At 47.0% G+C, this 11,441-nt stretch overlaps 1 protein-coding gene across 2 annotated transcripts in view; it reads right to left on the reverse strand.

Annotated features, from left to right (window-relative positions):
* The window catches only part of KIAA0930 (KIAA0930 ortholog), a 70,814-nt gene extending 59,373 nt beyond the window's left edge, over nt 1-11,441 (reverse strand). For both annotated transcript variants that reach the window (XM_049822590.1, XM_049822589.1), the window contains exon 1: nt 10,994-11,441. In XM_049822590.1, the coding sequence (XP_049678547.1) occupies nt 10,994-11,138 (145 nt within the window). In that variant the 5' untranslated portion in view covers nt 11,139-11,441. The remainder of the gene's footprint in view (nt 1-10,993) is intronic.

Below are 11,441 nucleotides of genomic sequence, written 5' to 3' on the forward strand. Positions count from 1 at the left end.
GCAAAATTTATGTTATTTACAGGCATTGTTTTTGTTCAGACAGGGAACGAAACAAAGCCATGAAGTCCCTTAACACTGCAATATACGAACTGCCAGTCTTCTGTTTTCCTTGCTGTTCTCATTTGCTCAATCTTTCTGCCAAACCAACGAGCTCGGGACTGAAGAGGACAGTCCACGCTGGACGAACCCACGCTTTCCCTCGTGCGCTCCGCTGTGGCTAGGCTATTCCACTCCTCCGGGACGTTGCTTGCGGAGGGAGCTCTCAGCCCCCACTCACCCTCCGTCCCCAAGACATTACTAGGGTTTTCCCTCTGAGGCAACAGCTTATTATTTCATTTCCCAATACCAGAAGGGGAACACAGGTGCAAAGAGTGCCAGCGACTTGCCCAAAATCACAAAAGAAACCCGCAGAAGAGCAGCCACTAAATCCAGACCTCTGAAGTTCAGCATTAATGGTTGGTATATCCCTCCTCAGTGCACGCACGCAGGGTTACAGACTCAGCTGTGTTCCAGTTTAGAGAGGGACTCACTCCTTCCCCTCCACCTGTAGTGCCAGAAACATCCAGTAAAAAGAACTACGAATGATAAAACCTCAGGTCGACTAAGGACTCAAAGTCTCAAGCAAGCATCAGATGGATGACAGTCTTCCATCCCCTGGCAACTCTTGTAAAAAGTTTCACGACAGTAAAGTCTCACGAGCTGAAGGGGGTGCTCCGGGCCACGCCGCGGGAAGGAGCGGTCTGCCCCTGGCGCAGAGGGGCGCGCAGCTTCCAGAAACGAACACCAGCCTGCTCCGGGCGCAACGCCTACGTCGTTAGTACCATCTGCAAAAGCCAAATCATAAAGCCTCAGAGCAAAACGTTAGAGCAAGCTTCAAGGCAGGATACCAAGCAAGTCCAAACTTTTTCATCTCTTTATATTGGAGACACCTAGAAATGTTATTTTAGAAATAAATGCAATACGGCAAAATTTTAGAAGTGGCAAACAGCGTGCTTGGAATCTTACACTTTGCCTGCTTTTTTACTTTTTCATGTTAGGCTCACAACCACTTTTTCCCCATTGGCTTCTAGGAGCAACTAGGTGCACTCAAACATGGAACAAGTACCAAAGGCATCACTCTTCCATAAAAAAAATTATTTTTATCTTGTCATAGGATCAATGCATTGAATCAAATTTATATAGACGTGTATGTGTGTGTGTATATATATAAACAAATGAGTTAGCCTGACAGTTGTTGAACAGAAGAAAGTGAAAAATTTCACAATCATTATTCCGATCCTGGAACATTTTTGAAGCACCTGCATTCCCAAAGCACCTCATGTACACCTTTACATTTCTGTTCCTTTTTTAACCGAAATAAAAGCTGTTTATGAAACACTATCCAGTATGAATCTGACAAGTCTGACCAACAAACACAGCATAGTGTAATCCATGCTTGTAATATCAGAGGATGGAATTAGTTCCCCTTTACTCACGTAAAACACGGCCTCCTAACAATTCACATGACACTTTGACTAGAGTTTAGTCACCCTTGTTATGAAAAACACAGGTCATCCATTCAGATCTTCATTATTTACACAGAATTAAACTTCTCATTAAAACCAAGGGGGGGGGGGGGGGGGGGAAGTAGTTAAGCATTCCTGGGAAGTATATAAAAAGCTGGATCATGATTATTCAGGAAGCCATTGGGCTTACCCAGAGCTTTATCTCCAAGCAATGAGCTTGCTGCTTTGTTTCTGAAAAGATGAGCTCAGGCAATAAGTAGAAGTGACCCTTATGAGGCAATAAACTCATCCCCTCAAGACTGATTACTTAAATCACACTAAACACCTCCATTATTATGGAGTGCTGAGTTTTACAGAAATTTAAAGTCCACCTCTCAAGGTCCTTTAAGGCAGGTAAGTAAACATACTCCTTATTGAAAATACAACGTTGTTTAACATTCAAGAACTCCTGTATTTGTTCTCTGAAAAAGCAGAGGAATAAATTTCTGGTGAAATCTTTCACGGCTCTTAGCAGAACACTGTAAATGCATTTCAAAACACTTCCCTCACCTTGATGAGGTTTCAGCATCTCCAGGCAATTAAATCCAATTCTTCATAGCGCAAAGATAGCTCAAGTTTTATTGGCATTTTAATCTATTTCTCAAGTTCTGCTGATCCCATGGAGCCCTGTGAGACGGAACCAAGAACTCCCAACTCGCTGCTTCTCAGCCAAGCTTGGTAGTCAGACATGCAAACAGAGATTGGGAGCTAACACAACCTATATTACTTCCAGATATAAATAATCAGAAGTAATACATCTTCCACACCCATTTGATCAAGGGAAACACCACCCAAGCGTTCAAAGGCTAAGTGCTGCCCATCTTCCTATACAAGACCCTACACGCTGCAGCCCCAACGCATCAATAAAGCGGTACCGATGCCTAATGCAAATTTCCTGAAACTGAGAATCCAGGCATGGAGGCAGCCTCTGGCAATTACCGATACAGGGCCTCTCTCCTCTGCGTGGTAGCTTACAAAAACCTAGGTCGCTATCGAGCCATAAAGATTTTCATCACCCAAACCCGGGGCAGCCTTAGACCGACCCTCCGAGCACATCCTGGTTAAAGGGGAGAGACAGTAAGTGCAAGGATGGAATTTCCCACAGGAGAAACCCGACAGTACAACAGATTAGGTGGCCTCAAACGCACTTCTGAACATCGAGCGCACCGTTATACCTGGAAACGCCCTGGAACGTTTCAAAATTGGTCCTCACGTGAAGGACTACTGATTGCCTGCTCTGCCCTATGCTTTCCGATAGATCCAGTTGTAAGAAAGCAAATTATTATGCAAAGACTATTTTGAAACACCAGATACAGCCTAAACACCAGCTCCAGTAGCCGTTTCCTCATTCTGCAGCGGCAGGAAGGACACGGCCCCAAAAGGCATCGTTCTTCGTGTCACACCACGCTATCTGCCTGCAAAACAGTACGTTCACCTCAAAGGGATTTAACTTTGAAACCTGTAATGAAACTTGTTTAAGGAACGCCCAGAGAAGGAACGTAAAGAATATTATTGTTTTCAGGGTTCAACTTCTGCATAGCCCTAGCACACATTCAGTAATACAGACCAGGCAAACCAAAATAACAGGAATTTCAGTTTTAAAGCCTTGTTTCTCAAATGGCATTGCAGAAAACCCTATAAAACCTTACATGTAGTATTCATGCCTTAAACAGTAAGAACTCAGAGAAAAAAGAACCACTTAGGGCTGTTGCTGCATCTGATTGACTTCAGCCAGCAGAACTGCCGTTCAAGTGTGCCCAGGCTACCCAACGTCCCTACAGGAGCAGCGTGCTGCTGTATCTGGTCTTTCTGCATTCCGACTGCATTTCATTTCCCGCATCAAGAAAAGTAATCAATACATTCTCTGAGATCACACACACGAAAAAAAGAGCAACCTTGATTCTCTGACATTCACCCTGTTTAGCACAAGGGGCTGCAAACAGACCAAAAAGCAGTTTGCTTCATGTTCTTTTGAATACCGACAGGAAGAAAGTAGCTTCACTATTCAGTGGGCTCCTGAGACCACAAACTGATTTTGCACAGACTTTCACCTTTACACCTTATCATTCACTTCATAGTAATACTTTCAATGTCAGTGAGCGGCTACCCTGATCCTACTTAACCCGTTTACAAGGGTAAGTAGAGGCAACAATCATTGCTCACTATTTAATTGCAGGGTTTTTTTGGTTTTCCTGAAACGTGGCCAGAACATAAGGCACAGTGTATTTCAACTGTTGAAAAGTCTGCTTTTTCTATTGATCAGCATCCTGAACACAGACGGTGAGAGGGGAGACAAAACACACTTCATCCTTCGGGAAATTAAATTTTCCATTTATTTGGAAAGAATCCAACGGGATATACTGTTAAATCCTTAGAAGATCCATCCTGAACTGTAAAGGTAAGCTGTATTTTAATCCCCAAGACAGACCTCCCATTCATCTTAAAGTTCAAAACAGAACCCAGACTTCAAAGTGGATTTGCGACTAGTACCCTACTGAAGATTTGGAGAGTATACTACTAGAAGAACAAAACCAAACAGTTAAGGTATCAGTCAGAACTACAGTATTACATATATAAGAAATGGGTGGTTTAAAATACCCTGACCATTCCTATTGTCAGGCTTACAGATTCATAATTCAGCTCTGAAGGACTCATTTTCAAAAAATGGGACATCCAGCAACTTCTGCTAGCATCCAAAAATTAACAGCGGCATGCCTCATTTTAAAAACTAAACCACTTAGTAGGGGCAACAATGCTCTGAAGGGTATTTGGGTTTTTTTGGTTGGGGTGGGGGGGCAGGGCAGGAGGTGGTTGTTTTTTGAAGAATCTTGCCTTCCTACTTCACCATCTGCAGTCTCACCCTTATAATTTGAACACAGATACTCTTGAGCAGGACATGAGAATCCCATAAGCCTTCATCTCCATTAAAGAGAAGGAATAAACTAATAAAGCAACTGCTCAAAAAATATGTAAAAGCTGCAATAAAAAAAAGACCACATTATATTATTGATCTGGGATGATGTCTGTCAAGCTCCTGACAGAAGCTAACCTTCCCAGCCAAATTACAAATCCCCTGAAACACTGATGTGTAATGGAAAACCTGACAGGCCGTTAGTGACAACAGTATGAACAAGGTTCTAATAAACAATGAAAATGGAATTTTAAATGAACCACCATAAAAAAAAAAAAAAAAAAAAAAAAAAAAAAAAGTATTTACCCCGGAGGGCTGCAGCCCTAGAGTTTACCCCAGAATGCCATTGTCCATGACTTGATCTTACACAGATATTCCGAAATATCCCGTGCTTGACTGCAGAAGTGGCAGGATGGGATCCTAGGGCACAAGAAGAATACTCCTTCTGACACCAGTTATTTTCTCTTCAGCCTTAAAAGATCATTATTTGTCTCTGTCTGTAATCCTACCCCAACATCACAAGGTCTCCCAGTCCCAGTGTGAGATTCTCTCACTTGTCCCCCTCCCAGTCCCCACCGCCGCAGCACACACACACCCCACAGCAAAATCAGAGCCCCTCTCGTGCTCTCTGACACCGACAGAACGAAATCTCATCACCAAAACCCATGCCACCTAGCACTGCCCTGCCAGAAAAGGAATTTCCCAACAGTCGCCTTCAACTACTTTGTCCTCACTGATGCATTACAGCACGAGACAGTCCCTTAAAAATCGGCACCGCACCCTCGTTTTAAAATCACCCGCTCCAGCCCTGATCCAAGTATCCAAAATTACCCTCCATGGGACTTGCCCGAGTCCGATATCCTCGGGGTACAACCAGTACTCCTCGCACAAGGACCATTTGCCGAGGCTCATCCCAGCCCAGCACCACGAGCTCCTCTCTCCCACGCTCTGTTTTCCAGCGCGGCCAGCCTGGCTCCTCGCCCCTGTGCCTTGCTGGGATAGAAGGCAAGAGGAATCCTTCACGGGACCTGGCGAGCACACCCCTCGCCCCACCGGTCCTGCACGCCAGGCCGCCGGACGAGCAGAAACACGTTCCCATCCCATCGGCAAACCCACTCGGTCTCGGCGTCGGCTCCAGCTGCGGTTTCCCCTACACGTGTGGTTTCTCCTACACCACCCTATCCAAGCACTCAACTACGCACACAAGTCTACACGCACGCTTGATTTCAGAAATTTCTCCCACACAGTTTTCTATGCCAGGCAAAAAAAAAAAAAAAAAAGCAGCTTTAAAGTCATCTTCCCCTTCTACCTCTAAATAAAAGAAATAATCACATTACACCATTTTCGCACTGGGATTTCTTTGCTATTTGCTCATCTTTCCCCAACACAAATCTGAGGTTCAATACGCAGGGTGAGCTGGTTAAATCACGTTGACTTCAAAGTACCTGCTTTAACCCCGATTTAAATAATCGGTTCTGATCTTGCTTTGCATTTGTACTTTGTAAAACCTTTCCTGGAAAGAAATACAGATTCTTCCTGGCTGGAACACTGTGATTTTGGGGATTTTTTTTTTTTTTTTTTTTTTTTTCTTCACTGATTAAGAAGCTACTCTATAAACACTTTTTTTTCTATTTTACTATTTATAAGTTACTTACATTAGTATTTTTTTCTCTTCAGTACTTGTACAAATATTAAGGTACAAGTAACAAAAACCGTATTTTAAACTCAAATCCTTCTAAATGTGCTGAATGAAAAGTAGGTATATCAACCTATCTGTACATTAAACCAACTCATTACAGGGAGCATTACCCATAGTTAGTGAATTTGGTTGTAAATGTCCCTTAAGGTTCTGTTAGGACAGATGTAATTTTCGTACCTTACTGTTATTCACATATCAAAAGAAAACAAAGCTTCCCAGCTTTTGTAACAAGTTTCTCACCTTTGACTGGACAACTCACTAAACTAACTCCAGGAAGAACCACGAATGACTATTTTGTTTCTGCAAGAAAGCTACTCCTGTCAAACCAGTTCTGTGCTGCAGCAAATTCTCAGCAGACACTTCCACCTACTCAGTGGCTACATTTTCTTCAAAGTTTCAGAAGCACATATATCCTTCTTGAATACTGTAATTTAATTAAAAGTTATTATACTATGATAGAGTTAAGGCCTCAATTTAGTGCTTTCAAATCCAAATTATTCATTCTTCTTTTTAATTCTTCATTTCAACCTCTTTTGCTTCCCAAAAATTTCTTCCACCGTTCTTCAACCTTCTACCCGTATTTTCCCATCATATTTTCATAACACTCACACGCACGAGCGCTTACTGTACACCACCTCACCTTTCCTTCTCCCGGGAAGGCTAGAGCCCTATTTATTTCCAGGATTTATTCATCAAGATGATTCGGCACATGAATCATCCCCCCGTCTTCACTCACATGACAAGCCCTGAGGTGCACTGCTGCGCGAACAAGTCCAAGCGATCCTCAGACTTCGAGGACGAACGTTCCTCCTCCTGCCGTCCCCACGCCGAGTACACCCGCCTCTGCCCCCCTCCCACCAACACCCCGTCAAATATGAGAATACCTCCACCGCCAGGAAACCAAACAGAAGAAACGCTTCATTACTGGTAAGACTGTTGGGTCTTCTGTAGGGTCCGGCCTCTCCACAGCACCCGTGAGGACGGCCACCACCACCACCACCACCGACTTCCAGTGCCTGGTGGCACCAGTTTTCGACGGCTCCTTTACTCCCAGTTTCCCGCAGCCCACGGGGCAGCCACCTGCTTCTCAGCATCCTTACGACTTCTCCGCCTTCTGCCTGGCTACACATCTCCATTACCCGTCGGCCACGGTTGGAGACGTTATTCAAACCTACCTATTTATTTTTTCTTACTCGTTGTAAGTTCCAGCATGCGCAAAGTCACACCTCCACCCAAGAACACTGTGCTACGCTAAAGGCAGGGCAATTTGTCACTGGAGGACAGAAGGACACAGGGTAATTAAGCATCTGACAACACTACACAGTAGTTTCAAGCACAACCAAAAATAAAACTCTCCCAGTTTCAGGGCTTTGCCAAAAAGGTAACTTCAGAGACGTACGCACAGCCTGACTGAGGAGACGTACAGCAAGCCTGCCATTCCCCCAGAAGGAGAACTATTTTGCCAGAGAAACGTTCTAACAAATGGCATTTCGGAATGAGCTTTGTGCGCAACACAAGCGTAATACTCGGCACAACTGCACAACACTAACATCCAGCCACGACTTCTTCTCAGAGAGGCATCATCCTTCCCCCTAGGCAGCTTGGTAAGGAGTCACGCATGAGTCATTATTTTGAAGTGCTATGTCAGATTTGCTGTATTTTCTACATTACACAAACAGGACAATACGAAAAATCCCATGCAAGGGGATTTACACTTTTGGACAAAACTTGTCCGAATGCTCATGTGATATTCCTGAAATAAAGCAATTCCTCTCACCAAAACCCAGCGTCAGCAAAAATAGCAATTTCCTCCTTAGGCTGGGGAGTAGGGGCTCAACCCAGCACGTCCCACTTTATTGTTGAGGGGTTAACAGCACTCAGGGAAAACCCAGAATATAACACGGTCAAAGTCTTTGCCAGCTGATTTCAAGAGAACCCAGAGAAACTCCCAACACCATGAACCCACCAACACAGCTGAAAAGGATTTGGCCACTACAGAAAGAAACACCACCAATATAAAACCAGCTGCAGGTATGCTCCTCCTGCAGCCCAACTGGTGATATGCCACAGGTTGGATCATCGGGACCGTTTTGAATAAAAGAACCCAGGCACAAAGAGCGGACAAAACCTCTGTGTTAGCCACCTGAACCCATACGGGGCCGTGACTACTTTCATGAGTACTGAACTCAAGGAGAAGCCTTTACATCTGCTGTGCCGCTGGTGCCCAGCATATTCCGGAATAGCCCAGGCTATACCGACTGCGTTGCGTGCCCTGCAACAGCATTTGCTAGGGCAGTCCAGACGTGCATAAATTCAAGCCATAGGATGACACCCGATAACCTTCTGTTCATCTACAATCTCTGTTGAGCACCACTGCAAAAGCTCAGTGGTTTTCCTGAAAGAAGTATTTAAACTATTTACTTCCCAGTAATAAATCACAGAACAGGGAAAAGAGCACTCGTTCGCTGGGAGTGATAACGTTATGTATCAGGTAACATCCAGCACACAATGAAATGGAGATCTTGGAAAATCCGTCAATATACGAAAGTGGAGATTTATAGCACAGAGAGCTTCTCTGTCTCCTAGGCCTTAAGGATGCTTCCCAGCACGTTCCGCCCAAACTTTAAGTAATAATACGTATAGATTTAAAAGAGCTGGTCAGATGCGGTGACAATTTAAATGTCCCTACAGCAACCTGAGTCTGCAACCTCGAATCCTTAGAGGGGTCCCACTTCGTGACTCTGCAGCGCGTGGGGATTAGCGAGGGGAGTGCCAGCAGAACCGATATTCTGCAACTGCGCTCAGAAATAGCCACTGTCGAACGGATTCTCCCCGCGCCAAAATCACCGCGCCGTCCCGCAACCACCACAGCTGAAGGTCCGTCACACCCGCAGCTGCCCAGGGCAGGGAGATCTCTGGCGCTTCTCCCCCTGCAGGACGTTGCACTCGTGGGAAAGGCATAATGGCGTGGCAAACTGCGGTGTTTTCAGCTAAAAGTTCAGCTCCTTTCCCTGGACAGAAAAACTGAACATCCGAGGCACTCCTGTGGTGACATATAACCTATTTCCACACAGGTACGGACATACAGGCAAATCTCCACAGCCAGGATCAGCCCCTCAGTGCAATGAGCTAAGCAGTTCTCCTGAGGTTCTCCTTTCAGGTCTTCATCTCCTATAGAAGAGAGGCGCAATACTGTCCCATCACTTGTGTGATTACCCCAGAGTCACACAGCAGGACCGATGTCTCACGATGAGCTATTGTGGGTAAGTGTGTTCAAACACACCCAGAGAGGAAACATTCCTACGTTCTTACCAGCGACCAGTTTTTCCCTTTTCCAATTTCAGTAAAAGAAAGCAGTGGTGGTCTTTCTACTCCTGTGAGTCTTTATTTTCATCCAAACATGATATGGCCAAACATGAGCTGACAACGGCTTTTCAATGACTGCGATTTCACAGGCACTTAGATTTTGGGGGGGGGGGGGGTGTTTCCCGTTTTGTTTACAGTTTCTTTGCCACAACGCTTTAGTTGGCCCTGTAACTTTTTTACACTGCAGTAAAGCCTAGAGATCCGATTCCATCGGAAAAAAGCACAAAGAAACAAGACTCATCATTTCTCTTTGTTTGCACAAGCTTTCATTATGTGCAAGGCAAAAATAAAGAAGGGAGAGCCCATTCCTCCCTGGGGAGACCACAGTAAAGCACTGGCAGACAAACCGATAGCTAAAGGTCAGACAGAGAACCAGAGAGACTTCCCATGCCAATCCACACCACAAAGCCAGAAAAACTCCAATAAAACTCATTCTGAGTTTTTAAGGAAGACTCAGAAATGGAGACTTTTGGGATCTTATAAATGAGTTCAGGAAGGAGGAGCCATTAATAAAGGCCCCACGGAAGAAGTGAGAGAAGTATTGCACGTCGGTGTTCCTGATTTCAAGCCCTGACCCTGCGAGGACTTCTGGGCGCTTATCCCCTTAGAACACAGGTCTAGTCCCAGCCACACAAAAGTTCTGAATAAGGTAGAAACCATTCCTCGCATCAAAAACTTCTACGATCTCTACTGTCGCACGTAAAAATGAATGATTTCTATTCGTTAGCCTAGCCAGAAGAGTTTCCCGGTGCGAAGGATTTTGGTTAAGGGAGCTGTTGTACCACTCCGTTGCCTAAAGTCAACTGAATCTCAACTTCAAACTTCTATTTTGCAACGCCTAAGCTTTGCCAAAAGGTACATAAAGACGTGTCGTGTAAAATTTGCATCAATCAGGATGCAAATAAACAAGAGAGCCAGAAAGCTAAAGAAAACCCCCACGAGTAAAAAAATTAACCGACCACCAGGAGCCGCGACGTTATGAGCTTGCTAGACCGTGGCAAGCGGTGCGAAGTCATTTACTCCCAGAAGGGAGGTGTCTGACTCAGGATGGGTGGGGGAAAACCCTACGGAGCTCGTTTGAGAGCCGTTCGATCGTAGGCATTGGGAAGAGTAACAAAAGATGTATTCCCAAACGGCTGGCGCGTAGTTTGTGCTTAAACACGTATCGATATCCAGCGGCTGAGGCGCGTAGCGCCTCCGGACCGTTCTTCTCCAAGGGCACTGCAGACAACGGGGCAGACAGCCCGCTGCTCCCTCCGGGCTCGGCGGGGGGACGACTTCGGAAGGCAGAAGGGCCCCATCCCCGCCGCAGCACCGCGGCCCGCCGCCACCCAACAGGTCTCCAGGCCACCGCCGCCGGCTGCGGAACCGGGACGCACAGCACCGCGCCAGCCCGCGGCCGCGGAGGGGCCGCCGGGTTCCCCGTCCCCCTCCCCGGGACGCCGCGCTCGCTCCCCGCCCGGCCCGACTCACCGAGGCCGCTGATCTCCTGGCGGAGGCCGGCGCGGCTCCGCTCCTCCGCTATCGCCCGCAGCATCTGCTGCAGGGAGCGGTCCAGGTCGCCGTTGGCTTCCTCGGCCCTCGGCCCGGCGCGCCCGCCGCTCCTGGCAGAGGCCATGCCGCCGCCGCCGCCGGCGATGATCTCATGTCAGGCCGCCCCGCGACCGGCGCTGCCGCCCCCGCCGCCCGCACGGCTCTACCCGGCGGCGGCGGGCGGAGCCGGGAGAGGAGGAGGGGAGGGCGGAGGAGCCGCAACGACGAGAAACCCTCCGGGACCCGCTTCTTCCCTCCCGGCTACGGCCGTAGGGGAGCGAACCGTCCCCGGTTCCCCCTCAGAAAGTTGCCCGGGCGTCGCCGGCAGCCCCCCGGGACGCCGCCATCGTTCGCTACCGGCGCTGCCCGGCTGAGCGCCGCCGCTTCC

Source organism: Accipiter gentilis, chromosome 18 (genome assembly GCF_929443795.1).
Source record: "Accipiter gentilis chromosome 18, bAccGen1.1, whole genome shotgun sequence".
NCBI classification, from domain to species: domain Eukaryota; kingdom Metazoa; phylum Chordata; class Aves; order Accipitriformes; family Accipitridae; genus Astur; species Astur gentilis.